We start from the raw sequence: 15,691 nt of genomic DNA on the forward strand, positions 1-15,691 counted from the left end.
CCATCACAAAGTCCTGCAGCAAACCTACCATCACAAGCAACACATTCTTCAGAGCACAGGAGCAGACACCGCAACACTGCAGCCTGCGCATCAGACTCGCACGTAACCTGTGTTAATGTTGCTATCGAGACAACTCTGACTCACAGCAACCCTATGTCTGTCACAGCAGAACTGTGTTCCATAGGGTTTTCCTTTTTTTTTTTCCTTTTATTGTGGTGAAAACATCCTCGACACATCACTTGCCAATTCAACAGTTTCTGCAAGTACGATCCAATGACATTGACTACACTCCTCACGTTGTACAACCCCATCCCTATGCCTTCCCTAATGATTCCACCATCCATAGGGTTTTCGATGGCTGATTTTTTGGAAGTAGATCACCAGGCCTTTCTACCAGCGAGCCTCTGGGAGGCCTCAAACCACCAACCTCTCAATTAGCAGGGAGCGTGTTAACCATTTGCACCACCGGGGACTCCCCAGCCTGTGCACTCAATCCTTAATACCATGGTAACTGAAACGTTAAATACCAGTTCCTCCTTTTCGATAGATTCTGTTGAGCAGAAGACAAATCACAAGGCATCCCACTTAAGGGCAAGAGCCAAATATGGGACAGCTACAGGGTTTGCTTCTGATGATGACAACAACTGCATCAGAGGGTACCGAAAGCCATCTCCGGTTCTCAGGACTGGGCTCTGGCAGCTGCTTTGTCTCACCCTCTCATCCCTGTTCCTGTGTTTGACAGGAGTCTCTCTGCATCAGCCCTTATGAGTCACCACAACCAAGACCTTCCTCTGGCCGCAGCTCTTGGTCTCCAGGTGTGATCCATAACCATGGTCACCTACCCCACACTCAACCCTCCACTAGCAAAGCTGCATGTGACTGTCCATACGTCTCCTTGTGGCTCCCACACTAACTCCACCTGAGCCGGCTCCACTCACGCCACCACTCAGATGCGCTGAAGGAGGCATGTCTTACCAGGCATGATGATCTCAGGGAAGCCCGTCTTCCGGGCCACGGCTGTGGTCCTGTCCACCAAGTGAGGAAACTCTTTTCGAATCTGATGGATATCTCCAGGAAGCAATTTCAACGTCACCCATAAACCTAGAAGAGCAACAGATGCATGAGTCTTGTAGGATCTTACACATTTTCAGAAGCTTTCATGAAACCAATTTCAATGAATGAGCAACTTTTAATTCACAATTCAACATCTTGAGAGAAAACGGCATGTATGAGAAAGAGAGGGGGGCTGGGCCACAGCTGCTTGGGGGGTCAGGCATAGGAGAACTACCTGATTACTGGGACATGGAGTCTGCTCTGGGGACGGGTAATTGGCTGGTGAATGGCACATCAAGCACAGTTGTGGGCAGCATCTGCCGGGACCAACGACTCTTCGGAGTTGATATACATTTAAGATAAATCAGAAGGTAGCATTTTTCTGGGAGTAGATGGAGAAGGCTGTCATTTTCCATTTTCCCAAGAAGGATGACAGCACGGGAGGACCAGGGAGGTGGATCCACAGCATCACTAACCCAAGGAAGTCTCAAGCTGCTAAGCAGCATCAGCTCACACACGGGAAGATGAGCAGCAGAGTGAGGGGCCCGCCCCATGCTGCCTGGGACAGCCTCAGCCTGGGGGGCCAGGCCTCTGCTTGAGAGCCAACACTCGCTCCTTTTACCCCAAGGGGGAAAATGAGACTTGCAAACACTCTAAACCAAGGCGCAAAGGGGCTCACTGGGGAGAGCATGGTGACCCTGCTAATGCCTGGAGCTCTCCGTCCCTGTGAGGTGACAGGAATGTGTTCAGTAGAAAACGCCCTGGCAGCAACCCAGCAGAGGTGACTATGAGAGGGAACGGAGCAGGCACTTTTAACAAAGTCAAAGGCAGGAGACAGAGCAGTTGCTCAGCTCTGCAAGTCATTTCCCCTTGTGGGGACTGGGGACGGAGGGCAGTCGTCGTCAGCTGACAAGCAGGGGGCTCCATTCCTCATGCCTGGGGGCCTGTCCTGCTGGTTCCCCAGTCTCAGCTCTGTGGAAGCCCATCTGCCCATCAGTCTACTGAGATGCTCCTCTCTCCCTGCATCTGTCCCGACATGCACTACTGCTGGGTGTGTGCACCCAGTGGGCACGTGTGTGCATATGTCTGTGTGTACACGTGCCTATACTGTGCCTGTGTGCATAGTTGTGTGTGCATGTGTTAAGTGTGTTGTGCATGTGTGCACAGTTGTGTGTGCATGTGTGTGGGTACGTCTGTGTGTACACATGCATGCCTGTACTGTGCATGTGTGCATAGTTGTGTGTGCACGTCTGTGCACAGTTGTGTGTACATGTGTGCATAGGCATGTAGTGTGCATGGTTATGGATGCACGTGTGTGCATGTGTGTGGAGAGTGTCGTGCACATGTGTGCACACATGTATGCATTGTGCTGTCCCATATTTGTGCATGTGAAAGGGAGACAATACACAGAGAGAGGTATTCTTCAAGGTAGGGTTTTTTTTTTTTTCTCTTTTGGTGTTTTCCCTTATCTTTTCTTTCCTTTTATTTTCCCTTCTTTTCATTTCTTTTTAAGATATGAAATTCTAGATTGTGGGAGGGAAAGTTTGAAGAAGGAGAGAAGCACAGCCTGTGGAAGGAGGTTTCAGGGGAGGTGTCAGGGGTGTATACACTGTTGCTAAGGTTGTGCACTGTACAGGACACCTAGCCAGGGGAGGCGAATGGGAGCTACATTCCAGCACATGTGTGCTCACCACACCGTGTGCCATGGCACTGACCACATCCCCCTGGGCCTCTCTGTGTAATTCACACAAAAGCACCAAGCACCAGTGGCAGTTCCAGGCCTGGAGGACCAGGAAGCCGATGGGCCCTCAGAAGGCTGGGCGTGACCTCCCTCTAACCCACGGCTCTGTCCTCGAGTAGAGCAGGCCAAGTCAAGGAGACCCAAAAGGGTGCCAGGTGAACTGTTGCTGCGACCGATATGCAGATGGTCCCCACGAAGAACACAAGGATCCCTGAAGGCTTCTCAACTCCCACAGGTGTGACTCCCAAAGATCTCCTGGGGAGCAAGAGTCTGCAGGAAGGTTCACACTGGAGGACATTCCTCAAAGGCTCACAGAATATGGTGGGGTGACTATTTTGCAGGGGCCAACAGCAAAGAATTAAGGATGAAACATTTAATAACACTATTCTAAACTCCTCCATCTTCCTTCTCTCAAAACCTAGCTTGCTCAAATATCTTAGTTCATAAATGAGTATCTTAGGGACACAATTCAATTTGCAACAACGTAATTTAAACGTGGAGATTAAATTTTCCTGATTTCATAGAGCTTAACACTCTTTCCATGGGAGAAAATGAGGCTCGTTTCCTCCAAAGACAAAGTGTGTACTGGTTTGAGATAGGGTCACTATGAGTCAGAATCGACTCGAAAACAACAGGATTGGATTGTGTTGGTAAGAACTAAAAAGAGAAAGAACTGGTACCCAAGATGTCTCAGTGAATAGGAGCAGATGTCAGGGGTGTGTGAGGAGTCTCTGTCCACACAAAACATCCCACACTTCAGAGTCTATAATGACTTGAGCTGAATAAATGACAGCCGACTGTGGCAAGTAAAATGTGTTGATAAAAACAGGCCAAAATGTGTACATACATGTTTATTTGTGCTATACATATTTTCAAGTATAAAATAAAGCAAAAAGGGGCACAGTTATGGATACTTCCTAGATATAACCCAACATCTCACAGGATTGGACTACTGGGTTTGAGGGCTTAGGACTGTAGTCTCGTTGGGCAACTCAGTCAGTTGGCATAATATAGTCCATAAAGACAATGTTCTACATCCTAGTTTGGTGAGTAGCATCTGGGGTCTTAAAAGCTCGTGAGTGGCCATCTAAGATACAACTATTGGTATCTACTCATCTGGAGCTAAAGAGAAAGAAAGAAATCGAAGACTTAAAGAAGAAATTTGTCTACAGAACCAACAGTCTAGAGGAACAATGACATCACCTACCTTGAGACCAGAAGAACTAGATGGTACCCACCTACCACTACCAACCGTTCTGACCAGAGACTCAATAGATGGTCCCACACAGGATGTGAAAAAAGTGTAGAACAGAACTCAAATTCCTAAACAAAGGCCAAGACCTACTGGACCAGTAGAGACTAGATGAACCCCAGAGACTATCGCCCTGAGATACTCTTTAAACTCAGAACTCATACCACAGCCAGAGGTCACCTTTCAGCCAAATGACAGACTGGCTCATAAAATAAATAATATCACCCATGAGTACTGTGCTCCTCAAAATACTTATCTAGATGAAACCAAATGGTAAAACATTTACCCTAGATCAAAGATGAGAAGGCAAGGGGGGACAGGGAAGCTAGATTAACGGAAGCAGTACAACCAAAATGGAAATAATGAGAATGCTGATATATTGTGGAGAATGCAACCAATGCCACTGAATAATATGTATAGAAATTGTTAAATGAGAACCTAATTTCCTATGTAAACTTTCACCAAAAACACACAAAAAAAATAAAAAACAAAGCATGTCACTAAGTTCATCACATAAAAAAAACCAGGCCAGAGCCTATCAAAGCTGATCTTAGGACCCACAGTTGCAAGGGGAACAGGTGAGTGTGGGAAACTCGGTGGTTCTTTGTGAAGAGGGACGTTTACTCTGACTCCTGCTGCTGCGTGCCCTTGGCTAAGACTTGATGTGCAAGCAAGCGTCCTCAGAATTCTGGGGGTATGACTGATGAGAAGCCCGGGTAGCCAGGGACAGAGTCCTGCCAACCTAGCTGCTAATTCTGCATTCACTGGGCACATCCCTCCCCGTCTCCCTGGAAGGCACTGACCTCTGCCCAGGAGTAGGCCCTGGAGAAACGGTCACTTCCATGGAAGATGGAGCGAGTAATGCCACCCAGGCACTGTGGCTCAGGAAAGCACCTGAAGACACCACCAGTGTTCTTGGGCCTCAATTCAAATTCCCACTGTGCCCTGGGCCGTCCTGTAGGTCCCCTGGGGCTATAAGGAATTGGTGTCACTGGTATCAGCCCTTCGACCTCTTGCTTCATAGACTTTGGCCACATGCCCGGGAGAATGGCACAGGGTAGATTTCATGTCCCTCTCTTAGTAATTTCCTGCAGGCCTGACACCAATCTCCACTTTTCCTGCATGACTCCCTGTAATAAAATTTATCAAAGCTCTGACGACTCCGCAAGAGAAACCGGAGACCCAATGGGAGTCCTGCTCAAAGGGGAACAGACATGGTGCCTTCTGAGCAGAGGCCCGGCCTGAGTCCTCCCATGGAAACAGCTTTAATTGGACCGCCCCATGGTTTTCAAATACAGCGCAAACTGGAAGGGCGGATAATTTATGAGAAGATGGGTCCTGGGTCAGATTAAAATTGCTCTGTCGGTAGAGGCCACGTTTCATTAACGTTTGGGATTAGGGTTTTTATTCGCTGTTGTTTGCCCAGGAGGAGGGCAGAGGGGGGAAGGCTATAAAGTGAGTTCACACTAAAAGAAAGGCAAACGTCCCTGCAGAGCCATAGAATCAGCTCATTCTTCCAGAACATTCTTCAGACTCAATTCATACTCTCCTTCTGAACAATGGGGAATGTATCAAGATAACTGCTTTCTAAAAACCTAGCGGCCTAAACATGAAGAGTGTGATCAATGTCATTGAATTGTGTGTGTAGAAATGCTGAACTGGGGAATGTTTTGTTGTATACATTAGCACCAAAATTAAAAAAAAAAAACAAAAAAACCCTACTCACGTACCATAACCCAACAATGAAATGGGTCCATTCACAAAAGCTCTGTTGAGTTTGTGGCATGTCTATATCAAATCGATGACTGGGGTGTGGACTTTCCACCAGTGCTAATGGCAGTGTTGGGTACGTGACGTTCTGAAGGCAACTCCCCCTCTGACTGGAGTGGGGGGACTAAGTAAACAGCTGTTTTCTAGCAGCCCTTCTGGCCAGCCCCAAGTGCCAAATGCCATCAGTTCCAAGATGATTGATTTCATTGCTTCTACCACCAGAAGGTCAGCTGCTCAGAGAGTTGTCAGCGTGGGGTTAAAACGATGAGGGCCAGGCCGGGAGTCGGGAAGGAGAGATGACATCAATAATAGAACCAAAGGGAAAACACGGTCTGCACACATGAAGCCACTTCTCAGGGAGACGGAGAGGAGACACCCCAGAAAACAACGTGACGATGATGGGCGTGAACAATAGCGCCAAATAGTATGGACTTAGATGGGTTACGTTTAATATGCCCAGGTCCCTCCAAACAGCGAGGTGGAATAATACCCAATGGACAGTCACTATATTCTCTGAAATCACTGCAAGTGTTTTTTAAAAATGATTAGGGTGAGAGGAGACGGCTGGAGAACACTGGTGAGCCAAAGGAATGAGTTGCTTCCAGTCTCATCACCTCTGCGCTCTTTCAAAACTTTTCATTCCATTCGGCTCAGTCTTCCCTCTCGTCCAGGACGTTGGCTCTCAGCCATGCTTACAAAGGTGATCGGAGGAAAATACAAGTGTGCTGTACATTAAGGACAAACAGTACACATCATGCTCCAATGCTTACATCATCACCATCATCGTCATCACCGTCATCATCACCATCACCATCACCATCACCACCATCATCACCATCATCATCACGGTCATCATCAACATCATCACCATCATCATCACCATCATCACCGTCATCATCACCATCATCACCGTCATCATCACCGTCATTACCACCATCATCACCGTCATCATCACCATCATCACCACCATCGTCACCATCATCGTCATCATCACCATCATCATCAAACGCAAACACACAAAATGCAAACCAGACGGTACCATCTACATAAACGCAAATGGACATTTATGGAAACAAAAAACTCAGATACGTACCCTGTCCCTTGTGGTTGACTTCTTTAGCTGCGATCACTTTGTTTATAACGGTCTGAAGGAAGTCATTCTCCCCTGCCACCCTGGGTGAAAAACGGGATGACATGTTCAGCGGCTTGTGTCGGATGGCGTCGTCCAACGCGAGCCTGGAGGGCACGGGACGACCAAGACCACAGGAGACAAAGGGGTACAGAGACCCAGAGGCCACGTAACAGGGGGACACAAGAGATCATCGTCACCGAGGGCAAGACAGAGGCATCGTGAGTCAACACACAACGAAGGATAGGATAGGTAACAAGAGAAACAGGGAAGAGCATTGATCAGGAAAATGCTGAACCATGTGACAGAAGTAAAGCAAATGGGGCTGACCCTCTCCCCGGGAAATAAACATGCACCAGGTTCCACTTCGTTTTTACTTGTTTGGGGTGCTGTTGAGTCGGTGCCGACCATGGCGACCCCACGTGACAAAGAACTGCCCATAAGGTTTTGTAGGCTGTAATCTTTACGGAAGTAGGTCGCCAGGTCTTTCTCCCACAGAGTCACTGGGTAGGTTCGAACTGTCAAACTTTCAGTTAGCAGCCGATCACTTAACTATTGAACCACCAGGGCTCCTTCCATTTCCACTAGACCATGACAAAAAGGGACTTATCTGAAAGTAAAGTGGTTGAAGGGCATTTAATCCCAAGGCATGGTTTTGGCCATTTCTCCAATTTCAATAGTTCTAAGGCATAGCATGGGTTATGGGGAAGATGGTTTGAAGGGAAAACCCAGTCAAGACAAAAGGGGGAAGGCCTCCATCCTAACTGCCCAGGAAGCTCTCTGGCGACCATGCCACTCCATCAGGTTGTACAATCGACGTAGTCTCCAAAGACTAAACGTCAGAAGAAAGGCAGAGCCTTCGGAGAACACAACTACTGTGTTTGAAAAGCATAACCATGCAACAATTATGACTGTACAGGGTCCTTGTTTTCAGGTCCCCTGGACCAGGTGTCTTTAGAAGACGCTACACTAGGACCACATGAACGAATGCAAACAGGCAACGTGTGAAAACAGAAATACCACATAGCACAACAAAGCGCAATACAAAATGAGCAAGAAAATACACAGCATGTGCATAATGTTTAAAACCATTTCTAAAAACCAAGGGCAGTGTTGTTCATCACTGGAGCCCACATTACTCAAGGGAGCTGGGGACCGTTTTAATTTACTTCACCAAGTTTAAAAATGAGGGAGGGTGGAGATGCAGACTGGGCTTGCTTCCCTAAAATCTACCCTGTGAGATAATAAATCAGTTTTAATGGAGCCAAAAAACGGTTTCATTACCATGGCGTTTCCCAAAGAACTGTTTCAGTTGCTTATTTTGCCAGTAAAATCATGCTGCTCTTTCGTTTCCAACACTACAGTTATTAATCTGTGTATTAGTCTTCCTTTAACAGGGCAAGGAGCCACAAACTACAATAAGAGTTGAGTGTGCGACAATACTTTTTAAAGAGGACGTTTAGCAACAAGATAGAAAAAGATGGCAGTAGCACACAGGGAATCTGAAATGGCTCATCATTTGTCCCCATGAAAACAACCAAATTTGAAACTATTAACCTCCCTCACTTTCCAAACAACAGCCAAACTTGTTTTTCCCTTGAGTTTTCCCAAAAGACACTAGCAGGCAACAGGTCATTTCAGCTTAGTAGCACATTTAAAAAAAAATTTGGGCATCCAAAAACTCTGGGTCTAATATATAAAACAGCATTCAAACAGCTTTATTTCTCATGGCCAAAAGAAGTAGCTTAATATTATAATTTTGTAAAGGTGTATTTTATTTATAACCTCAATGCCTGCCCATGTTCAACGATGATATTCCCATTGTTTACTGCATAAAATTTCTAGATTGTGCTCCCTTTGTAACTATCTTTTGTGGTTGTTGTTGTTGGGTGCCGTCGAGTCAGTTCTGACTCATAGTGATCCTATGTACAACAGAACAAAGCATTGCCTGGTTCTGCACTATCCTCACAGTAATAGGTATGTTTGAGCCCACTGTCGCAACCACTGTGTCAATCCATCTTGTTGAAGGTCTTCGTCTTTTTACTGGATGTTATTCCAAAGCCATAAGTCAGGATCTACTCGACGGCAGTGGGTTTGGTTTTTGGTATTCCAAAGCAGTGTTGTCCAACAGAACTTTCTGAGATGATGGAAATGTTCAAATCTGCACTGACCCATAAAGTAGCTGGCACGTGTTATTACTGAATACTCGAACAGTGTTACACAAATTTTTTAATTATATTAAATTTTAAGTAATTTCAATTTAAATAGCCACATGTGGCTATTGGTTACTGTACTGGACAGAGAAATAAACCTTAAGCATTTAAGTCACAAAAGACCGTTGCCTCCAGTGGTGCTGCATGAGATACACATAATTCAACTGCAACTTCAAGCTCAAAAACACAGGGTTTTCTGTTATTCTCATGTCAAGAAGCTTACAAAATCTTCTACTGGGCTACAGAAAGAGCCTCCGCTCTCAATCTGAGCAGCCCACCTGCCTGCAAAGGAAACTACAACGATCCACATCTTAAACAAGTGGCACTCAAGACCCAGGGGCATGAGTGGGGTGGCTGGTCTTGGCAAGGGTTGGTGTGCAAAGGGAAGCTTTGCACCTCCTGTTCCCAGGGCAGGGAGCCTTCAGCACCCAGTTAGCATCATCATCCCCACAACCACCCTCAGCTAACACCTAAAAACCATGCAAAATTTATAAAAGAAAATTTGTCTCAAGCCTCAAATTTCTTAAGCAAAAACAAAGAAAAGACAAAACACGGGGCATTATGACAGGTCATCCTGCCTCCAATGTCACTTACACTTCTTCTATTTCACACCCCCAGGAGGGAGCTGTCTCTTATGATTAACCTACACCATTCTAATTCCTCCTTTCTCTCCACCTTTGCCCAAGGTGTGGAAGTGCCCTTGCAATGGCCAAAGACCACTCTCTTGGTGCCTTCTTACTTTAATCTCCAGGGAAATAACACCAATTCTTTCAACCTTTTCCACAGATCCTACCTTCAATCAGAGAATCAATTGAACGAATCTCTCCCAAGTGCTTTCTAAGCTTTCCACACCTCTCTCAAGACTCCAGGTCAGAACTAGAGAGAGCTTTAAAAAAAAAACACAAGCACAGATAGAGTCTACTCTAAGCAAATACCAAGAAGAAAAATCAGTGGCATGACGATTTGCTTTAAAGTATTATTTCTCACTTTACAAAAGAATTATTTATTATTTTGTTTGGTTCTTCTCTTTTAAAAACACAACTTCCTGTGATGAATTTGAAAGTATTGTATTTTAAAAATCGGAGTCCTTACTGGAGTAAATCAATTATGTAAAGAAACATCCACGCTCAGAGTAGAATTGTAATTCTGTGTGTCCTCCATGATAAGGCAATTCACGATCATACGTAAAATCCCCGACTTCCAGGTCCGTAAACAAACGTTTACCCAGGAGTCTTATCGCTTCAAAAATTTCCTCGTGCTACAGCAGTGACTAAGCAGACTTCTCCTCATTATTACTAAATAATCCCTGTTTGTGCTCTTATGTAGATAATTATTACAAACGTACGTTTTACACACTATATCTGGTTAAGTAGTTTGCCCCATACTTACGGTTGAAAGGGAATGAAATGTTGTTTGTCTTCATCATCCAGTTTTCCATTTATTATATCTGTCACATCCATCACTGGCGACAAAACAAAACAAAGGAACATCAGAATGTCTTCCAGCCAACAACAGAGTAAACTGTCTGGTGGAATTTTCTTAAAGTTTAAATTATCTCCATGTTTGCAAGACAAATTAAGCTGTCTGAAAATGGTGGCCCAAATGGGGTTGGACTCAAACGGCAGGAGTTCCACTTAATAATTGTCTTTACCTGTTACCTAGTTGGCACTCTAGGGCTGCACAGACCCATAGAACTTTCCGTGACGACTGAAATGTTTTGTAACAATGAACCCTTGAAATGCAGCAAGTGTGAAGGAGGAACTGATTTTTTACTTCAGTTTCATTCATTCAGGTTTAAATTTAAATAGCCACAGGTGGCTAGAGGCTACTATCTTGGACGGTGCCACTTTGGGACCTTACATAAGTTATAACATTCCCCTAAATAATAGAACTATAATAAAGTAGCTACCAAGTGCCCATCACATACTGGTGTTCCCCAGTTTTGTGCCAAGGGGGCATTTTACCAGCTAATCCTCACAACAATCTACTAGAGAGGTGAAGAAACTGAGGCTCAAAGACAAAAATCAATGAATTTTCCCAAAGACCACATTTGGAAAGTAGAAAAGCCAGTGTTCAAATCCAGGTTTACCTGTTTCCAATGCCCAAGTGATTTCCACTCTATTAAACTGCCTCATAAACGCATCTCCCTGAGGGAGGTGGGAGGGCGGCAGACTACTAACATCACAGGAAAGGCTGGCATATTCTGCCTGGTACCTACATCGAAGGAAACAATACCCCCCACCTCGTGGGTGATTACGTCCAACACATCCAAGGGTTAACTCAGAGTCACTTTCTACCTTCCAGCATAACTCCTCTTGCCCTTGACCATGACAAAGAGCAAAAAATCCAACCTCAACCCAGGTGGCACTGGACACTTACTTTCTCTGCCTCTGCCTTTGCTTATGGCCACACTTGACTAAAAACAAGTGAGCAACACACTTGTTTATTGTCTTCTGCACAAGCCCTTCCCTAGTGACCATAATCATATATTGAAACTGTGAACAATTTATATTTTTATGCCCCCACCCCTGCCCAAAAAAATAGGATGATGTGGGACCAGAAAAGCTGCATTCCCAGCTACTGCTGGGCTCGCCAGTGTCCTGAGGGTCACTATCGGTACACACTCCACTGAACCAAGCGTACTCATAGATCACAGAGCCTACAAGTGTGTTTAGAATGTCAAATGCATCAGAACAATCAAGTCACACTTACTCAGAGGACTAACGGCCTGGATTCAGGTTTCCACCAGGGAGATTTCTCACCTTCAAGCACTCTGGGGGTGACTACTTAGTCCTGGATCATGAGATCCTTTTATTGACCAGACTTAATGGTCTGATTGAGACTGTAGGAACCCCAGAAAACACGGCCCTCAGACCCTCTGTTAACCCAGAGCTAAAACCATTCCTGAAGCCAACTCTTCAGACAAAGAATAGACTGGAATATAAGATATAAAATGATACTCGTGAAGAGTGTGCATCTCAGTTCAAATAGATACACGAGACTAAATCAGCAGCTCCTGTCCGGAGGTGAGATGAGAAGGCAGAAAAGGACAGGAGCTGGCTGAATGAACACAGGAAATTCAGGGTGGAAAGGAGGTGTGTGCTGTCACATTACAGGGAGAACAACTAGGGTCACATAACAAGGTGAGTATAAATTTTTTTTGAATGAGAAACTAACATGAGCTGTAAAATTTCACCTAAAGCACAATATAATAAAAAAAAAAATTTAAGATCCTTTTATTTGGTTAAGATGTTCATATGCTCGAGATCACTTTATTACCACCAGTTGGGAATCATTAAATAGAGCTCGTTTTATAGCCAAAGTTCAATCACCCTTGGGTATTTTTAGCAGCAGCCCAGTCAACAAGCTAGGGGTTAGAAAAACAGAAGTTTGAACACAGGCTATCACCCTCCCACCCCAGTCTATACTGGGTGGTCTTTCCACATGCCTGTAGACCTCTCTCCTCCATCCTGGGACTCATCTACCATCCAATTACGGGTCTCCTTGACTGGCCAACTCCTTTACCACATCCCCAGTGCCTAGTTCAGGAATGCTCCAGGATCCCAGTTGCACACCAGGAACTCAGGAGCCCACGAGGACCCCAGGATAACGCCAGAAACCTGAGAGCACTCCAGGGGCCCAAGAGCACTCCAGGAGCCCAGGGGCACTCCAGGAGCCCAGGAGCACACCAGGAACCCAGGACTGCACTAGGAGCCCACCAGGAGCACGGGAGCAAACCAGGAGCCCAGGAACACACCAGAAGCCCAGGAGAACACCAGGAGCCTGAGAGTACTCCAGGAGCTCAGGAACATACCAGGAGCCCAGGACTGCACCAGGAGCCCAGGAGCCCACCAGGAACCCGAGAGCATACCAGGAGCTCAGGAGCACACCAGGAGCCCAGGAGAACACCAGGAGCCTGAGAGCACACCAGGAGTTCAGGAGAACACCAGGAGCCTGAGAGCACACCCGGAGCTCAGGAGAACACCAGGAGCCCAGGGCTGCACCAGGTGCCCAAGAGAACACCAGGAGCCTGAGAGCACACCAGGAGCTCAGGAACGTATCAGGAGCCCAGGAGAACACCAGAAGCCTGAGAGCACACCAGGAGCCCAGGAGAACACCAGGAGCCCAGGAGCCCACCAGGAGCCTGAGAACACATCAGGAGCTCAGGAACATTTTGCAGAAGAACAGCCGCAAGCAAGAAATGCAGCCGCAGTCTGGGCACCAATTTGTTGCAAAAAGTCTTAGTCCTGCCACAGTAAATGACAGCCATCTCAGGCCAACCAATCCCAGGTTTGGAGGAGAGCTGGAGAGTCACGTTCAGTGTGCGGCCCTGAGGACTATGCCGCACTGCTCTCCAGCAGGTGCTGAGGAACTTCTCTCCACAGTCTGGACTTTGGGCCCCAAAATGTCCCTGTTGCCAAAGAAGGAACGGAGGGACATTAGGGAACATCCCCAAACTGATGGCCCAGTGTCTGCATTCAGGTATGTTGTTGTTGGTAGGTACCATCAAGTCGATTTTCATCTCATGGCAACCATATATGACAGAGTAGAACTGCCCCGTAGGTTTTCTAGGCTGTCATCTTTATAGGAGCAGACCACCAGTTCTTTCTCCCACGGAGCTGCTGGGTTGGTTTGAACCACCAACCTTTTGGCTACCTGCAGAGCACTTAACCATGACTCCACCAGGGCTCCTACATTCAGGTATAAGGGCAAGAATGAGCCAGCAAACAAGTGGTCTTCCATTACGCTGGAACGTATGCATTCAAGAGGGGAGGTGGCATCAGGGTGAGAGTGAAGGGGTATCAGAGAAAGCAAAGGCAGGAAAAAAGAGAGTGTTGAGAAACACGCTATGCTAAGGGGGATAGGAGACAGGTAGGCCCATCGCCCTGGGGAGCCCTGCGGCAATACAACCTTGTTACCCAGCAACTGACACCAAACATGGAGATGGCCAAGGTGCACGCACCCTTGAGTTCAGGAACTCCCCTTCTAGGGACCTATTCGCAGCAAACAGGTGGGTGACCACAAAGATTCAAGTTCAAAGATGTTCATCACATACCTACTGTACCACAAAGCTGGACACACTTGCCAGATCGCAAAGTGATTGCTGAAACAACGACACAGCCTATGTCACAGCCACTCAAAATCCTATTTTTTAACAATAAAATGAAATGTTTGCAATACAATGTTGCATCTTCTTTAAAAAAAAGATAAAAAATATACAGTGGGATCTGATTTTGTTCTCAAAAATTATACCACAAACACACTAAAAAATAACACATCAGAATGCCACAAGGTCCTGCCTTAAGCTAAGTACTTCTATTTGACATATACCTTTCCGTCTTTTCCATAATTTTTACAATTTTGTATCACTTTTACATTATGAAAAGATTTTTAAAAAAGAAATGGGACATTATTTTTAATAGAGAACAAAGAACTGAAAGCTTAAAGGTCTATGAACACTTTGTCCATTCTGAAAAATCATGTTCTCTCGACACAGACCTGCAGAAGTCATTCTGGATAAAGCCTCAAAATTAAATTTGCATGTCACAATTAAAGTTGCATTCAGATGGGCAGAACAGGCTCCCAAAAAAGCTGAGTAATTTTCTCAGATATGAGAAATGTCCCTTCATACCAAGAAAGAGAACATTAGGTTGGTGGATGAGGGAGTGGGTTAGGGCCAGTGGTGGTTTAAACACACAAAATGAGCCCTGGTGGCACAGTGGTTAAGAGCTATGGCTGCTACCCAAAAGGTCAGCAGTTCGAATCCACCAGCCGCTCCTTGGGAACCCTACAGGGCAGTCCTACTCTGTCCTATAGGGTCACTATGGGTAGGAATTGACTCGACGGCAACAGATTTGTTTTGTTTTTGTATATCAGAGTTATTATTGACTGCTTATGCAGTAGTAAGCCATTTTTTTTAATGATGTGGTATGGCTTGCAAAAGAATCTAGAATATTCACCAAGGCAGGTCTTGACTTAGAAACGCAGTACAAATCTAAGCCCTGAGTTTCCTGGTAGCCAAGACAACGAATGTCTTCCATAGCTATTACTGTCTCAGATAATAATTATCTATCAGGAATCAAGAACTTTTCCATATCTATATTCACATAAACCCTAAGAATCACAAAATGGACAAGGACGGATATCACAGGGCTGGATAACGAATTTCCCCTGCAGCCATAAAATCATGAGAGAAAACCATTACCCAAAATTGTGAAAAATGAAAGTGACGATGGAAAGGAACAACGAATTAGAACATCCAGGGGACACTTCTCTTTCCTCAACACAGAGAATTGACCTCTCACTGTTTAGTACTGTCATCAAAAAAGCAGAGCACAGATATGGAGAGAAATAAGCAACTATCTTAAGGTAACTGCATCTCATTCACGGTTTGCTCTCCTTCCACTTCCCCACTGCTTTGACCGCTCTGCACAAATTCAAACCCTGAGCCAGTCACCAAGTCCAGAAGCCCTGAAAACCTCCAGTGACTGGGGCTTCCCAGCAGGCTGAGAAGTGGGTCAGGGTCCTGCCAA

General features: G+C 45.7%; 1 protein-coding gene across 3 annotated transcripts in view; it reads right to left on the minus strand.

The window, feature by feature from the left end:
- Positions 1–15,691, minus strand: part of DOCK1 (dedicator of cytokinesis 1) — a 542,476-nt gene that overhangs the window by 445,601 nt on the left and 81,184 nt on the right. For 2 of the 3 annotated variants that reach the window (XM_064269185.1, XM_064269187.1), the window contains exons 11-13: positions 10,548–10,620; positions 6,910–7,052; positions 976–1,101 (exon numbers count right to left, since the gene is read on the minus strand). In XM_064269185.1, the coding sequence (XP_064125255.1) occupies positions 976–1,101; positions 6,910–7,052; positions 10,548–10,620 (342 nt within the window). The remainder of the gene's footprint in view (positions 1–975; positions 1,102–6,909; positions 7,053–10,547; positions 10,621–15,691) is intronic. The other variant, XM_064269186.1, reaches the window with a different exon arrangement.

Source organism: Loxodonta africana, chromosome 16, assembly GCF_030014295.1.
Source record: "Loxodonta africana isolate mLoxAfr1 chromosome 16, mLoxAfr1.hap2, whole genome shotgun sequence".
Taxonomy (NCBI): domain Eukaryota; kingdom Metazoa; phylum Chordata; class Mammalia; order Proboscidea; family Elephantidae; genus Loxodonta; species Loxodonta africana.